At 39.3% G+C, this 18306-nt stretch overlaps 1 protein-coding gene across 1 annotated transcript; it reads left to right on the top strand.

Annotated features, from left to right (window-relative positions):
• Positions 1 to 3420: 3420 nt before the first annotated feature.
• Positions 3421 to 8527, top strand: LOC131426888 (uncharacterized). Its single transcript, XM_058589643.1, has 2 exons — positions 3421 to 3631; positions 4563 to 8527. The coding sequence occupies exons 1-2, from the start codon at positions 3421 to 3423 to the stop codon at positions 8525 to 8527; spliced, it is 4176 nt and encodes a 1391-aa protein (XP_058445626.1).
• Positions 8528 to 18306: the final 9779 nt, after the last annotated feature.

Genomic DNA, 18306 nt, shown 5'->3' with positions numbered 1-18306 from the left:
ATATTTGCGAGAGAATCTCAGGAGCATCAATTTGTCCATTCGTGATTGTACTGCTACAATTCTATTGACCCAAACACTGGCGTAAGTACACCAAATATGCACTGAGGCTTCAAGGGTAGACCATACTAATGCGTAATGTAACGCTCGCAAGCAGTATGGATCAGTAAACTCTGGCGATCCTCATGATGAAACCTAGGTTTCTATTTGCCTGCGCAATTATATACGAGTAGTGATGTCTGAAGGAGAGATAAAAATCAAGAAGCACACCCAGATCTTTGAAAACAGTTACTCTTTCAAGTGTTTTTCCAGAAATAGTGTAGTTCCAGACTATCGGCCTTTCTTGTGTGTGAAAGAGAAATCACAGAGCATTTGGACACACTTATAGTTAGGAGGTTGAGATTGCACCATTCACGAAAATTGTTTAGGTGCTGCTGAAGTTCCATGCAATCAGCTGTCGATTGCACAACAAGAAACAGTTTCAAATCGTCCGCGTACATAAGTTTGCATCCTGGTGGAATGACAAAAGAAATGTCATTAAAAATAATGAAAACAGCAATGGTGCGAGATTGCTTCCTTGAGGAACACCGGATTCGTTAATGAAGTTGTGTGACTCGACCTTTCCTAGCTTCACTGATAAAACTCGGCCAACGAGATATGATTTAGAAAGAAACTAGATGATGCACCTACCCGCATAGCGTTTTGGCTACCAGGGCAGCCATGGCCACCAGACGGCTACCAAAATTGATTCAGTGACGGTTGTCAAATCCAATTTGACAAAACAAAGTCGCCTGTATCTAAGTTTGCCGAGCGTTTTCATCTTCTCACCTTCGCTGAAAATGTCAAAGATTTCAATGTGGAAAAATCCTGGTGGATACGGTTGTATCGTTTGAGTTAGAGATGGGCAAAACAGTTCATTTCAAAGAACCGTTCAGCGATGCAGAGTTCTGTTGAAAGAACTAGTTCTTCAGAGCTGTTCGTTCGTTCTATTCATCGTTGGTTTGTTTGTTCAAAGACTAAACCAAAACTTAGTTTTGTAAGCTTAAGCGAGCAAAAAAGGTCCCTCGAAACAGAACTGCGGTTTCGTGATGAAACTTTCTTATTAGTACCGTTCTTGAAAAAAGGTTGAGCGAGTTAAAAAAAACAAAAAAAAAGATCCCTCGACTTTGAACTGAGGAACTACCGTTCTCGAAAAAAGAACTATAGCTCGTTCATTCTTTCAAAAGAACTAGTTCTTTTGAACAGTTCGCGAACGAATTGCCCATCTCTAGTTTGAGTTATATATCTGGGAGCGGTGAGGCAGTCGGTCACCAGAATGTCTGCCAGCCATATTTTTCCAGCTGGCAGCGTTTAGTCAGCCATCTGGCAGGCATGCGTATGCGGGCGACAACAAGCAGAGTCAGATGCACCATTGCAGGTCGCAGCGTTGCCAGATCATTGTTACAAAAATCTGTATTCTCCGCAAAAATCTATCGGTACCATATCGGTATCAGAATCTCTGCTACATATGTACCAGGTGTAGCCGCCTTGGTCGGAGCGGCGGTGCGAGAAGAATTGGAACGCATTTTCTTTCAGCGAAATAATATATTTCTTTTGTCGTGAATACGACTTACTTTACTATGGGGTGCCTTTTCAAAATTAGCCATATGGAAGAATGGGCAGAACTTAATCGTGAATATCTCGACTTGTATTAAAGGCAGCAACATAATTCTTTCGCCATTTCATCAAAAATATGATCAGGAATTTAGGATAATATTTTGAACAGTGTGAGATAACCACAAACAACTCAAATATTAAGTTTTCTCAAACTTTGAAAACAACGCGGAAAACTTTTTATTTTTGCTTGGCTTTTTCGCGCAAGGACGACGATTTTGAGGTAGTCAGGCACATATCTTCAACTGACTGCGTATAAAAGAGGAAACGTGGTCGAAATTCGGTCATTTCTTCTTGTGCGTTGGATGCAAGCAGACGTCGTGGGACCAGCAGCTTCGGAGAGCAGACCTTTTGCGTGGTGCCAAACCTCAAACGCTCAGGTCGTGCTCTCATTTGGACTTCAGCCGTCAGGTGGAGCAGTCGGCAATGAAAGCAGACCTTTTGCGTGGTATAAAACCTCAAACGCTTAGGTCGTGCTTTCATTTGGACTTCAATCGTCGGGAGCAGCGGTCATCGATAATGAGAGCAGACCTTTTGCGTGGTGCCAAACCTCAAACGCTCAGGTCGTGCTCTCATTTGGACTTCAGTCGTCAGGTGGAGCAGTCGTCAATGAAAGCAGACCTTTTGCGTGGTATAAAACCTCAAACGCTTAGGTCGTGCTTTCATTTGGACTTCAATCGTCGGGAGCAGCGGTCATCGATAATGAGAGCAGACCTTTTGCGTGGTGCCAAACCTCAAACGCTCAGGTCGTGCTCTCATTTGGACTTCAGTCGTCAGGTGGAGCAGTCGTCAATGAAAGCAGACCTTTTGCGTGGTATAAAACCTCAAACGCTTAGGTCGTGCTTTCATTTGGACTTCAATCGTCGGGAGCAGCGGTCATCGATAATGAGAGCAGGCCTTTAGCGTGGTGCCAAACCTCAAACGCTCAGGTCGTGCTCTCATTTGGACTTCAGTCGTCAATGAAAGCAGACCTTTTGCGTGGTATAAAACCTCAAACGCTTAGGTCGTGCTTTCATTTGGACTTCAATCGTCGGGAGCAGCGGTCATCGATAATGAGAGCAGGCCTTTTGCGTGGTGCCAAACCTCAAACGCTCAGGTCGTGCTCTCATTTGGACTTCAGTCGTCAGGTGGAGCAGTCGTCAATGAAAGCAGACCTTTTGCGTGGTATAAAACCTCAAACGCTTAGGTCGTGCTTTCATTTGGACTTCAATCGTCGGGAGCAGCGGTCATCGATAATGAGAGCAGGCCTTTTGCGTGGTGCCAAACCTCAAACGCTCAGGTCGTGCTCTCATTTGGACTTCAGCCGTCAGGTGGAGCAGTCGGCAATGAAAGCAGACCTTTTGCGTGGTATAAAGCCTCAAACGCTTAGGTCGTGCTTTCATTTGGACTTCAATCGTCGAGAGAAGCGGTCATCGATAATGAGAGCAGGCCTTTTGCGTGGTGCCAAACCTAAAACGCTCAGGTCGTGCTCTCATTTGGACTTCAGCCGTCAGGTGGAGCAGTCGGCAATGAAAGCAGACCTTTTCTGAATTTAATTCTTGAACTCAGATCCAGTTCCTAATTTCAGAATTCTTCAAATCGGTTCTTTTTAGAACCATAATAATACTCCCAAAGAATTATGCGAAATTTTACTTTTCTGTACTCTATACAACCCATTTTTAAATTGGTTGCAGTTTGTAGAACTTCCTTCTGATTTGCTATATAAAATGCATAGCACCGACTCAGAAGCCATTCATTTCGAATTTGGCTGTCGTTGTCAACGTATCGATTATGGCGCGATCGAGGCATCTCCAGGCGAAATACAAAGCTTGCTACCGCAAGCGGAAGAAGCAGGAGGCTTCAACAGAACTCGCAGAAGGAGAGCCGAGTCGGCTGTTGAGACGCGTTGAGCAGACAGTAGCAGAGCCGAGTGATGGAGGTGGTTCGTTGAGTTCGCAACCGAGTGGAGTACAAGATGAGCACTCGAATGGAATCCGATCAGGTATGTTATTATCACTTATTCTGAATAGTGACGTATTGATTTTCCGATCGGATCCAAGCTACCCTGGATTTCGACAGCGTTTTTAGAAATATCAATAATATTCGTTCGAAGTTCTAGTGATAATATTACGGATAGCAGAATAACGGTTCTTGATATTTTCCAATAATCTTACATCCTGTTGATTAACCTTAATGCGCGCTGAATAATCGATATTTCATATGATTGATTTTATTACTTCAAAACTTTTAATGTCATTTAGTAATTTGTTCATTACGATTAGTATGATTATTATTATTATTATAATTATTATTTATTATTATTATTATTATTATTATTATTATTATTATTATTATTATTATTATTATTATTATTATTATTATTATTATTATTATTATTATTATTATTTTATTATCATTATTATCAAAATTATAATTGCACAACGGAAGTACACATTTCAAAACGGACCATTGCAATTGTCTCTTAATGAAATCTTCGTACTTGAAAGTTTTCATTGAAATTACTTCAGAAATTTGTTGTACCCAGCCTATATTAGTATATTAAAAATGAATTGTTTTACGCTTAGAATATATAGTTTTGCATTCCATTACTAGCTGCCGAGAATGAAATGTATGAATGGTTTTTTATTTCTTTATAGATATGATGTGTGTTTATGAAAGGGCTGATCGCGAGTTCAAAAAGCGGTTTACTGATAATGAGTTTGGTGTAGTGTGTAGCGTTTGCGATCGATTATGGTTTCAAAATGATTTGAAAACGATTAACAGAGAAGAGGAAAAGTTGCTTATTATATTAGCTTCTTTTGAATCCACAGATAACTTTAGAGCATGTCAAACATGCCGAAGCAGTTTGAGACGTGGGGTTGTACCTAAGCTAGCAAAAACGAATGGTTTTGTATATCCCAATCGTCCGCTAGGTCTACCTCCACTTGATCCCATAAGTGAGAGACTCATCTCACCAAGAATACCTTTTATGCAGATTCGCCGTTTGCGTCATGCTGCAGGTAGTCATTCAATTATGGGACAAATTATTAATGTACCAGTAGATGTTTCTGAGATGGTTCGCGTGCTTCCTAGAAACATTGATGATGATTATTCATTCAATGTTAGCATTAAGAAGCATTCGATTCACAAATCATCCTATTTGAATGGATTCGTTAAAAAAGCTACTGTGAAAAAGTGGCTTTTGTACCTTGTTGATACTCCATTATACCGTCGTTATAATATAGTCATCAATCAAGATCAACTAAACCAGTTTGACCACTCATCGTCAACATTACTTGATCCTGACAACGAGCTGGAATGTATTGATTCTGAGAGTGATTTTGAGCTTTTAATTGGACAACAACAAACGCTCCTTTGGAATGAAGACCAGTGTTTGGAAATTGCGCCCGCTCAGAATAGAATTCCTCTGTCAATAATATATGACGAATTTGCGGAAGAACTCTCATTTCCAGATATTTATTTCGGGCATCCACGCACTTATAGAACTGATGTTCATGTTACACCATTTATGATGGCTACAAGTGAGCTCAGGCGCCAGGATAGGCGAGGTGCCAAACCGAAACACCTGTTGTATATGGCAGCAAAAATAATGCGACTTCGTGTTTCAGAAGGTTTGCACAGCACTTTTAAGTGTATGGGAACTGCGAATATAACTCGCGAAATGTTAAAGAACCGAGAGTTCTTGGAGACTTGCATTGAGCGTAATTTATCGTTTCTCAAATCTATCCCAAATTCAGTTCAATATTGGCAACAACGTAAGCATGATGTTTTCGCTATGATTAGACAACTTGGAAGACCAACAATATTCATGACTTTGAGTGCCAATGAAACTCGATGGCCCGAATTGTTAAAAATTTTATATAGACTTTCTGATGAACATATCGCTAATTTAGCAAACCCAGTAGATCAACTGACTGCTTTGCAGCGAGCTACACTCGTTAGTGAGGATCCAGTCACTTGTTGCATTTATTTCAATAAACTCGTGGATACCTTGCTCAACATATTATCTTCGTCAAGATTTAGTCCCTTTGGTGAATATTATGTGGTCGATTATTTCAAAAGAATAGAGTTTCAGCATCGTGGCAGTCCACATGTACACATTTTGCTGTGGTTAAACAATGATCCTAAAGAAACAATTTCAGAGGACATGCCCGCTACAATTGAACTTATTAATAGACTTTGTTCCATCAATTCTAACAGTAATCAGGTACATAAGCATACATTTACCTGTTACAAACGGAACGAAAAGCGATGTCGGTTTAATATCCCATATTGGCCCATGGATCAAACAAGAATTATTTTGCCAATGCCATCGAATGACTCCCGTCGTAATCGGTTGATGAAAAAAGGTGAAGAAATGCGCGAAAATTTGAATATAAAAATTTATGCGACATTAGATGAATACCTTTGCGATTGTAATTGTTCATACGATGACTACTTGGATGTAATTCGTGCCTCCACACCAAGACCTATAATTCTTTTGAAACGTTCCATGGAAGAACTTTGGACCAACCCGTATAATAAATGGGTTGCAAACAAATTACTGTCAAACATGGATCTTCAATTTATTCTAGATGAATATTCATGTGCTGCGTATGTTGTTGAATATGTTAATAAAACGAACAGAGGTATTAGTAACTTACATCTCGAATTAGTTAAGTTACAAAAAGAATACCCTGATCAAGATTATGCTTCATTACTGAAAAAAGTTAGTATTAAAATGCTAAATTCAGTAGAAATGTGTGCCCAAGAAGCTGCTTGGTACTTACTACGTCAACCAATGTCAGAAGCCAGCCGGAAAGTACAATTTATACCCACCATGTGGCCACATGAACGTATAAAGTCTAGAAAGCATACTAAACAAATGGACGAGGAAGGAATTGATGATGATTCTACCGATGTTTGGACGCTGAACATAGTACAAAAATATGAAAAGCGTGCAGATCTCGATGACATTTGTTTAGCTGACTTCGTAGCGTGTTACACGAAGGATAACAGTAACACGAATTCGTATAAGAAGCGAAATGCACCTCGCATAGTGCGATGGTTGAAATATAAAATGTCTGAATTAAACGATTACAAGCGTGAAATGGTTCTTCTGTTTCTACCATTTCGAAATGAAGCTTGTGATATTCTTGATCGTAACAAGTTCATAGATTTGTATGATCAAAATAAAACTATCATATTCGACAAGTTAAAAGAATATGATTGTGATATTAAGTTGGAACAGATCGTCGAAGAATATCTTCGTGTTGCAGAAGAAAATGAAAGTGATGATCAACAAAAATCCAACGATAAACACAATGAGTACGTACGGGCCATAACTATGGAGCCCAACGATGATGATATAGAACAGTTGCCTACTGGTGCTCTGTCAGCTGTCATCAAAAAACGTACCAATGTCATGAGCAAACAGGATTATTGTGCTATGGTCAGGGCCACAAATGTAGATCAAAGAAAATTGATTTTACATTTGATTGATATTTTGCATGCGTTCGACGGTATGAACACGCCTTTGCAGATATTCTTCACTGGCCCCGCAGGATGTGGTAAAACGTTTACTCTGAAAATATTGATGGAGACTTATAATCGTTTTAGTCAAGCACACAATTTACTTAAAAACGCATATGTCGCCTGTGCATCAACAGGGAAAGCAGCGGTAGCTATTGGAGGCACTACAGTTCATTCTGCTTTTCGAATTTCAATGGCACGTAGAAGTAGTTCAAAACTTGGGTTCGAAGCACTTCAACTGTATCGCAATGCTTTTGCAGGCGTTAAAGCGATTATTATCGACGAAGTAAGCATGATTGGCGCAGATATGCTTAATATTATTCACACTCGGTTGCAAGACATCACTGGGAACTATGATGATCCTTTTGGCGGAATTCATATAATATTCTGTGGTGATCTTCGCCAACTGCCACCTGTGAACGCACGGCCAGTTTTCAAGCCATGTAAAAACTCTATTCTTGGACCTGTACTCTGGCAATCACTTAATTTCTTCCCATTAGTTCAAGTTATGCGACAAGCTGACATTGAATTTTCTTCCATACTTACTAAAATAGGTAATGGTATGCCACTTACTGATTCTGAAAATGAGCGTATTGAAAGCCGCTTTCGAACAGCTGAGTGGTGTAAACAAAATGTTCCGAATGCTATACGTCTCTTCCATCGCAATATGGATGTTGAAAGATATAATACGGAAGCATTGCGTGAACGAGAGGGCTATGATTTTATTGTCAACGATGTTTTCACAGGTTATCGAAATGCGGAACAACTAGCTAGTGCTAGATTAAAGATGCATAAGATGAGCGTAGTGGAAACAGGCGGTCTACCTTATCTATTACGGTTGACGCTTGGAATGCCCTATATGATCTCAACTAACATTGATGTCGAAGATGGGCTAGTTAACGGGGCCATAGGAGAGCTTAAATTTATCGAACATGATGATGATAATCCCGAAGAGCGCATTATTCGATTATGGCTAAAATTTGAGAGTAATATTATCGGTGCCAGCTTAAAGGTAAAATCTAGACCTTTAGTGTATTCTAACCCAGGTCAACTGCAATTTGATTGGGTACCTATATTAAAACGATCAGCCAATATTAAGCTTGGTAGCATCAACTGTAAAAGAATTCAATTTCCGATAGTTAGTGCATGTGCACTCACGGTCCATAAATCGCAGGGAGGTACATTTTCTGAAATTGTACTTGACTACGATAAATCTTTGGAACAACAACTAGTATATGTTGGATTGTCACGGGTGACAACAATGGATGGGCTTTACTTAACTAACCAAAAGAACTTCTTCAAATTTTGGCACTCAAAGGGTAGTGATTCGCCCAGAATGACGGAACTGAGAACAGAGTTAAACTGACTATCCAGTCATAAACTATCCACAATCAGTGACGCACTGTTGGATTTTATCGCTATGACAAATCAAGGTTTAAGCTTAATCAGTTTCAATGTTCAAAGCTTAAATGCTCATGCTTCAGATATTTTCACTGACAATATACTAACCAAAGTTGATATTTTAGCATTTAGTGAAACTTGGTTGGACAATTGTTCTGCAGTGAGTATAACAGGCTATAATTGCATCGCCGAATATAAACGTTCTAATTGTAGAGCTGGTGGTGTTGCAATTTACCTAAAGGACACTGCGTCTTTGATTGCTACTGTTCATAAACTCGAACAACTTAGTGTGCAATATGATGAAAATTTGTTGTTGGCTGACAATTTCGGCGACATATGTGCAATCGATATTATGCTAAATGGTATAAAAACACTGTTAGTTGTTCTATATATTTCGCCAGATACAACTTACAAAGAGAAGCAATTTTTCATCACGCGTAATTTATTTTTATATTCTCGTAAAATTACACCGATGATCGTTGCGGGGGATTTCAATATAGATGCCTCAAAACAAGATAATATTAAATTCATTGATTTCATGAGCAAGTATATGAAGCTGGATATGGAATCTGATCCTTCACAAGCTACTACGCTTGGAGGCACATGTATCGATCTTGTTTTTGCTAGGAACATCAATGTAGAAAGCCGTAGATATATTTCATACTTTTCATATCACAGGCCTATTGTATCATTGATCAATCCAGCAACTTGAAGTTTCCTTTACTGAAAGATTGTAATCGATTGTGAACGCTATACCTACACAAACCATATCAGTATCGCACCCACGGACAACAGCCTGGTCAGCCTGGAAACAGATGAAGGAAGTCAGCGGTATCCATCGAAAGTCAACGGTATCCATCGGAATTCGAACTCAACTCGTCACTCTCCATCACGAACGCTTTCATAAAAGGTTCTTTTCAGAGCCACCATTATTTTATTATAAAGAACTATACTGCTTATTTCATAATATTTAATTGCGTTTCAGAATGATTAATGTAACTAATCTGTAATCTAGTCTAGGCGCATCGTTTAAAATTCTAGTAATGAAAGAGGGGGAAGTTGCACAATTCAAACAATCGATCAACTACCAATTCGAATTCGGAAGTATAAATAAAGCGTGTCATATTCGTATTCACGACATCCAGTTATGTCTCTGACATTACACACCCGTACTTTTTCTTCTTTAAACTTTTTGTTTTTATTACTGTACAATTAGCAGCACGGTTCTGTTTTCAGGCATTTACACTGTGGCAACAATCGTGTTTAACTGTTCGAATATTGAATTACCAGGCTTACTTTTGGGGAGTACTTTTGGGGATCAAAAAGTGCTATTCCTTTTATGGAATTAACCTCCTCTCGATATCAGGTATTGAAACTGTCGCACGTCATGTTACAATCAAAGGCAAGGATCTTTGCATTGCTTCCATCTTTATTCCCCCAAGAGCCTCGGTTGGGCATCGGCAGCTCAGTGATATCATTGAGCTCCTTCCCGCATCGACGTTGGTTTTAGGAGACTTTAACTCACACGGTACGGGATGGGGCTGTCTTCTCGACGATAAAAGATCAGCTATGATCCATGATATTCGCGACAACTTCAATATGATACTATTGAATACGGGAGAAATGACACGGATACCTGCACCACCAGCAAGACCAAGTGCGCTGGATTTATCCCTTTGCAATATCAATCCTCCCAACCCGTGGTGGGACAAAGAGTGCACAAATTTAAACGCGGAGAGAGCCTCCGCGTATGAAACATTCAGAAAAAATGGAACACCTGACAATTACCGGAATTACGCGGTGTTAGACGTTAAAATTAAGAACTTGATTAGAGCTAAGAAACGCGGTTACTGGCGTCGGTTCGTAGACGGCCTAACGAACGAAACATCTATGAGCACTCTTTGGAACACAGCCCGACGAATGCGCAATCATAACACAACGAATGAAAGCGAGGAATATTCTAACCGCTGGATATTCGATTTCGCTAAAAAAGTATGCCAAGACTCTGTTCCGGAACAGAAGATCACCCGCGCCGCGACACCAAATACAAACGAAACACCGTTTCCGATGGTAGAGCTCTCACTTGCGCTCTTGTCATGTAACAATAGAGCCCCAGGGCTAGACAGAATCAAATTCAACTTGTTGAAAAATCTGCCTCACCTCGCCAAAAGGCGCTTGTTGAGTTTATTCAATAAGTTCCTTGAGGGCAATATTTTTCCACATGACTGGAGACAAGTGAAAGTGATAGCCATTCAAAAACCAGGAAAACCAGCCTCCGATCACAATTCATATTGGCCGATTGCTATGCTTTCCTGTATCCGGAAATTGTTCGAAAAAATGATTCTGTTTCGTCTAGACAATTGGTCTAGACGATTGTCTTGCGTTGCTCTCAACCGAAATTCAAATGGCATTTGCTCGTAAGGAACAAATGGCATCCGTTTTCCTAGACATCAAGGGGGCTTTTGACTCAGTTTCCATAAATATCCTATCTGAGAAGTTGCATCAGTATGGTCTTTCACCAATTTTGAATAACTTTTTGTACAATCTATTGTCCGAGAAATACATGTATTTCGCGCATGGTGATTTGTCGACAATACGATCCAGTTACATGGGTCTTCCTCAGGGCTCATGCTTAAGCCCCCTTTTATACAATTTTCACGTAAGCGACATCGATAAATGTATCAACACATCTTGCACGCTGAGACAACTTGCCGATGACAGCGTTGTGTCCATTATAGGACCCAAAGCTGGCGAACTGCAAGGGCCGTTACAAGATACTCTTGCCAACTTATCCACATGGGCTTGTATTTTCAAGAAATCGAGAACCAGCACAAATACAGCTTCAACTAAGGGGTGAAACCATAGCTCAGGTCTTCACATTTAAATATCTCGGGGTCTGGTTCGACTCCAAAGGCTCCTGGGGATGTCACATTAGGTATCTGAAACAAAAATGCCAGCAGAGAATCAATTTTCTTTGTACAATAACCGGAACTTGGTGGGGTGCCCACCCAGGAGACCTGATCAGGCTGTACCAAACAACGATATTGTCAGTGATGGAATACGGATGCTTTTGCTTCCGATCCGCGGCGAACACTCATTTCATCAAGCTGGAAAGAATCCAGTATCGTTGCTTGCGCATTTCCTTAGGTTGCATGCAATCTACCCATACGATGAGCCTCGAAGTGCTGGCGGGCGTTCTTCCACTGAAAAACCGGTTCTGGGATCTCTCATATCGTTTGCTCATTCGATGCGACATTTTGAATCTTCTGGTGATTGAAAACTTCGAAAGGTTAGTTGAGCTTAATTCTCAAACCCGTTTTATGTCCTTGTATTTTGATTACATGACTCAGAATATTAATCCTTCTTCGTTTGTTTTCAACCGTGCTCATTTCTTCGATACTTCTGATTCTACTGTGTTTTTCGACACATCCATGAGAGAAGAGGTTTGTGGAATTCCGGAACACGTACGCCCTCGAGTGGCCCCTAATATATTACATAATAAATTTAGAACAGTCAACTGTGAAAAGGTGTTTTACACTGATGGATCAAACATCGACAGGTCTGTGAATATCTTAATATCCACCGAAAAGGAATCCCCAAGAGATATGCCGAAACACTTCTTACCTGTGTTAAAGTCCGTATCGAAATGGTGGTAGCAGTTGAGTGCTTGGAATAATCAAGCGCAGCCGTAGTAGTCATGGCTTGCTATGCATCGATTATTATAAAATCGTTTATACCCACACAAGGTCCACAGGCTTCGGCATCTTCAATCAGAACATCTCCGCTTCATACAAACTCAGTGATCCGGGTTCAGTTTACGTTGCAGAATTAGCTGCTATTCAGTACACCCTCGAGATCATTGAAACCTTGCCCAAAAACCATTACTTCATTGTCACGGACAGTCTAAGTTCAATAGAAGCTCTCCGGGCAATGAAGCCAGGAAAGTATCCCCCATATTTCCTGGGGAAAATACGGGAACACTTGCGAACTTTATCTGAACGGTCTTATTTAATATCGTTAATCTGGGTCCCTTCGCATTGTTCCATTCCGGGCAATGAAAAGGCAGACTCATTGGCTAAAGTGGGCGCATTGGCATTCATACATTGGGCGCATACATTCAACGCACATCTCCGGCGTATCGGGATCGTGGAGAGCAGTCTCTGCACCTGTGGCGACGGTTATCAGGACATCGAGCATGTCGTGTGGTCGTGCGTAGAGTATCGCGACGCCAGATCCGTGCTATTGGAATCTCTCAGGGCCCGAGGTAGACCGCCTGAGGTTCCGGTTCGGGATGTGTTGGCGAGTCGGGATAGTTCATATATGCTTCTGATATACCAGTTCCTCAAACACATTAATATACAAGTGTAATCTGTTACATCTTGCTTAGAAAGTTCCTCCTATTTATCGCCGTTGTTTCAACTGTGGCTAAGAATAATTTTCACCTGCAGGTTCGACACTAACTTGGATGCGGCCAACGTCATCTGGAAGACTCATGACACATTCCATCCACCGGCCGGTGCCAATCGCCAGCTGAAGGCTGGATCTGCCAAAGTCGACCACTGCGACCCCAACACAACATTATTCAATTAAACTATCCTACTTTTAAGTTAGTCGTTAATAAAATTAGAAAAAGCTCTTGGCACCTTAGAGTTTAAGCAGTGTGCCTTTAAAAAAATTATATCGAATAAAAAAAAATATTATTTTATTTTGACTACACGGCTCTATGATAACTAGATTTAGACGTCTCTGTTATTTCACTAACTGTTCTTCGGTATTACCTTCTCGGTATAGTATACTGCACTACTTGATTACCGTTTTCGTCATAGTACATTGCACTACTGCAGGAAAACTCTCGCGAACTCTCTGAAACTGACTGACTCTTAACCGTCTACGGGTCGACGCCAGAGACTTACGGCTATCTACCGCGAACTCTTTGAAACTGACTGACTCGCTCACTCTCCCAAACTATAGGTTTTAAAACTCCTAACATTTACTTTCGGGTGAAGCCCGAAGTTTTTAGTACAAGCTGAGCTTGCGATTTTAAGTCGAAAGTTCATCCGACTTTCTCCCGAAGTTCAGCCGAAGAGCCGAGACCACTGTCACTATGCCAACTTTGTTTCTACAACATTGCTGCACTGACTAATGCTCGGAAATGTCCATGCTTCTATAGCAAAGTTTATACATCAAGATTGCGGCTACGCTGATATAAGAGTTTGCTTGATGAGTTTCCTTCACAACTTCCTACTTTTTCTACAATACTAGTAAATTCAAAGGAAAATTTGCTAAGGGCGCTGCACAAGAAAATGTCACCAAGGCTTATTGAGGTAAGCAAAAAAGGTCCCACGACAACCTTTTCTCATGCCTATCCAAGCTAAAATCCAAAATCTGTATTTATGTGTATGATCCGTGAATCGGTATCGGTATTTTGGGAGGACATATCTGTATTGCGGTATAGAGGTCAAAAAACCGTATACCGAGAAATCGGTATACCTGGCAACGTTGTATGCAGCTATTCATGAAAAAGGCCGGAGATATTTTCAGTTCCAGAATGTGATTCCTGTAAAACCCTGGTATACACGACTAAAGCTCAGCAACATAGAAATTCGAACTCTAAATCGACTCTTGGCAGGGCACGATTATTCTGCCTACTGGTTAACTAAAATGAAAATACAAAATGATCCCATAGGTAAAAATTGCAATACAATACAAATTGCAAAACATATAATCACAGACTAACAGACAGGACACTCAAATTAGATTCTTCAATCATTTTAACGGTCATTTCGAATATTCCTTTAGTTGGGACAGTACTCGCATATGTCATGATGGCGCCACGTTACCCTATCAAAAACATCCTGTCTGTCATCTAGACTGTGTTTATTTTTTTCATTTACCAACAGAGTTGCCATTCATACAGAGTTACCTGTAATGAATTGGTTTGTATACGTCCATGCGAATTTCATGCAGGATACAGATTTAATCTCGGATTTAATACATATTGCCTATATCCATAACTATAAACATAATTGTGCCTACTTCTCATCCTCCATCGCAATACACAATCGAACCCGTTTTGTTAAAATAATTACTTGCTTCTGGTCTGCCGCCAAGCAGCTGATCGGTGTTGACAAGCGAGGGGTAACCAACTAGTAAAAAAACTTTTACATAACACAAGGGGTGTACCGATAGTAAACAGTTCGCGCAGTTCAGTATAGGTGGAACTAGTGCATGATGAAAATTTACTTTTATAATAATTTACTCAAAGTGTCATGTCTGTTAGTCTGTGGATGTACAGGCTCGACAAAATTTTTAAAAATCCTGTCTGAATTTCAAATTTTCTATACGTAGAAAACACTACTGCCACCAACTCGACTGCTCGCCGCGATCTTTCAAAACGTTCCACTACATTCCGGAACGATAACAAAATCATCCTGCCTGTTATAGAAATATTCCAACTATAACCATTTTAACACTTATCACACGATTTTCCTAAGTGTTAAAGACAACTTTATTTCCATGTCGTATAAATCACACGAGAATTCGTTCGGAATAAAATAAAAATAAACTTATCATTTCAATCAACAGCAAAACAAAAATCTGTAGTTTAACGTTTGAAATTTCAGACAACCAAAAATAAAATAATTGAACTTCGAATACATTTTATTATTTAATTGAAAATATATGTTATTTTTATATGAATTCCAAACTTCGTCGGAAACATTCCCCAATTGTAGTTAGCGTTTCGATTCCAAATATTGTATTTATTATGAACAAATAAAACATTTTATCTGTAAGGTGGCTTGCATGGAATCAAAGTGCTTGAGGAGCATCGCCTGTCGCTGATGAAAGAGCCGGATATTTAGAAACTAGAGCTTGTGCTACCATATTTTTATAAAACGAAGAAGGGCGCGTGCGGAAAAGCACCATCATGATTATCACTTTAATCATCATTGTGCTCAACTTATACTTACGATCCATAATTAATTCGAAGATAATCGCATAACACGAATAACAAATAACGAAGCATCTAGACATTGAATTTTTTTTTTTAAATTGACTCAATTTTACTCAATTTGATCCAATTTAGCGTGTTGACAATTGGATTCGTTAATATTTACCGAAAGATCCGTTAAAAACTGATAAACTGCTGATCGTTAAGTACTATTTCTTTAAAATCTACCGAATTAATTCTAAGTGAAAACTGCTCGGTACAAAATTACCAAGTTTTCGGTATATGTATTTTTCCGTAAAAACATTACCGACAACATAAGTGTATGGAAATCAGAAGCAATCGTTATGAAAACCATAAGAAAGTAGCGATGAACTTTATAAGTTGGGATTGAAATATATTTGTTTTTTTTTCGGAATTTGTTTTTTATTTAAATTTGTCTTCGATTAAAATAAAATTATCGCACAGACTATTACTATACAACTACTAACATTAACCTAACATAAATATTTTAATTTTAAATGCGTTTTTGTTCATTGTAAAATCAAATAAATGATAAACACTATTGAAGCGATGACAACAAACATCCATAGGATTGTTTTGACCGTACTGTGTGCGATGGACTGATCGTTGAAGAAAGTCTGTTCTCCGCAATGATCTTCCAGGAATATTAAAATGCAATCTCTCCAAAAGCGCTGGGCAGTCGATGTTATTTGAAAGCAAGTCGAAGACAAACAGTCGTTGAAGGAAAATTCGCCTGTTTTGTAGTGTAGGAAGATTAATCAAAGCGCACCGATTTTCGTAGCTTGGTAATTGAAGACGGTTTTGCCATGGAAGTCGTCGTAGTGCAAATCGAATGAAACATTTTTGAACTCGTTCGATTCGATCGATGTGGACGTTGTGGTAGGGTGCCCAGATTATTACTCCGTATTCCAAAATACTGCGTACTAAAGCGACGTAAACTGTTTTTAGGCAATACACATCATCAAAGTCTCTGGTGTTGCGCTTGATAAGTCCCAAAACTGCGTAAGCCTTTGCCGTAACTAAAGATAATTGTTCGGTGAAACGAAGCTTACGATCAAGGACGATGCCCAAATCTTTGACAGCAGAAACGCGTTGAACTGGAACAGCCATCATAGAGTATTCAAATACGATCGGAGATTGCGATCGTGAGAAAGTAATTGCACTGCATTTTTTTATGTTTATACTCATACCGTTTCTGTCACACCAGTCAATAACTTTGTCAACGTCCATTTGTAAGGCACAGCAATCCACAAGGCTAGTAATGATGCGATACAATTTGAGATCGTCTGCATACATTACTTTAGGCGACGATAATTCTCTACATAGGTCATTCACGAACAGTACGAAGAGTAGTGGACCTAGATGGCTTCCTTGGGGAACACCTGATATAATGTTGAAAGGATCAGAAAGAATAGATCCTACACGAACTGAGGCTATGCGATTTGTGAGATACGAAAAAATCCAATCTGTCAGCCAGTCGGGGAAACCACCACGCCTCAATTTTTCTATTGCGAGCAGATGGGGTACACAATCGAAAGCTTTAGAGAAATCAACGTACAACGCATCAACTTGTTGTCGTTTTTCGAGTTTGTCAATCAGTACAGAAACGTAGCTCATCATATTAGTCGTTGTTGATCGTTTTCTGACAAAGCCATGCTGATCAGTGTTTTTTTTTTTTTTTTTTTTTTTTTTTAAATAACTATTTATTGGAATATGAGTTAAAATTAAATTATTAAGATTTAAATTGGGTGTTCAGCCACAAGTGGTGACTTTTCAGCCCTGTTATATATATATGATTTGGTTATTACCATGAAGACATTATTTGCTTCCGCAATTCTGAGATTTTTGTGTAGGGAAAATTCTAAACCTACTTGTATTGTGTAATGGGGAAAAGGAACTTATATACTAACTTACTAACTAATACAGAGAGCGAATCGATTCAATTGAAGATTGCATCGATTTTTGTCGGAATTTGCTTATAATATTATGTGACATTACATCTAATGGTTCTATATTTGTGAGTCTGTGTAACTCATTTGTACTAAACCAGGGAGGACGCTTCAGAATCATTTTCAGAATTTTATTCTGAATCCTTTGAAGCGTTTTCTTCCTGGTGGAACAACAGCTTGACCAAATTGGTACCGCATAAAGCATGGCTGGTCTGAAAATTTGTTTATAAATTAACAATTTGTTTTTTAGACAGAGCTTAGAATTTCTGTTTATAAGAGGATATAAACATTTAATATATTTATTACACTTTGCCTGGATTCCTTCAATGTGATCCTTGAAAGTGAGTTTTTTGTCATACGTTAAACCTAAGTATTTAGCTTGATCAGACCATGTCAATTCCAAGCCATTCAATTTGAGAATGTGATTATTGTTTGGTTTAAGAAAAGAAGCTCTTGGCTTGTGAGGAAAGATAATTAATTGCGTTTTTGCTGCATTTGGTTTAATTTTCCATTTTGACAGATAATCACTGAAAATATTTAAACTTCTTTGTAGGCGACTGCAGATCACTCTTAGATTTCTACCTGTGGCTAACAGACTTGTGTCGTCACAGAATAGCGATTTCTGACAACCAACGGGTAGATTTGGAAGATCAGAAGTGAAAATATTATACAAGATTGGAGCTACACTCGAACCCTGCGGAACACCGGCTCGTACGGGTAGCAATTCAGATTTACAATTCTGATAGCTAACCTGAAGAGTACGATCAGTTAAATAATTTTGAATCATTTTGATCAAATAAATAGGAAACTGGAAATCAGACA

Source organism: Malaya genurostris, chromosome 1 (genome assembly GCF_030247185.1).
Source record: "Malaya genurostris strain Urasoe2022 chromosome 1, Malgen_1.1, whole genome shotgun sequence".
NCBI classification, from domain to species: domain Eukaryota; kingdom Metazoa; phylum Arthropoda; class Insecta; order Diptera; family Culicidae; genus Malaya; species Malaya genurostris.
This window is presented reverse-complemented; position numbering and strand designations above follow the sequence as displayed.

What these genes read in the sequence shown, in the direction of transcription:
- LOC131426888 (XM_058589643.1), top strand. Translation starts at nt 3,421, where the DNA reads ATGGCGCGATCGAGGCATCTCCAGGCGAAATACAAAGCTTGCTACCGC. An exon ending in CTCGAATGGAATCCGATCAG is followed by an intron (nt 3,632 to 4,562) that starts GTATGTTATTAT and finishes ATCGTCCGCTAG; the next exon opens with GTCTACCTCCACTTGATCCC.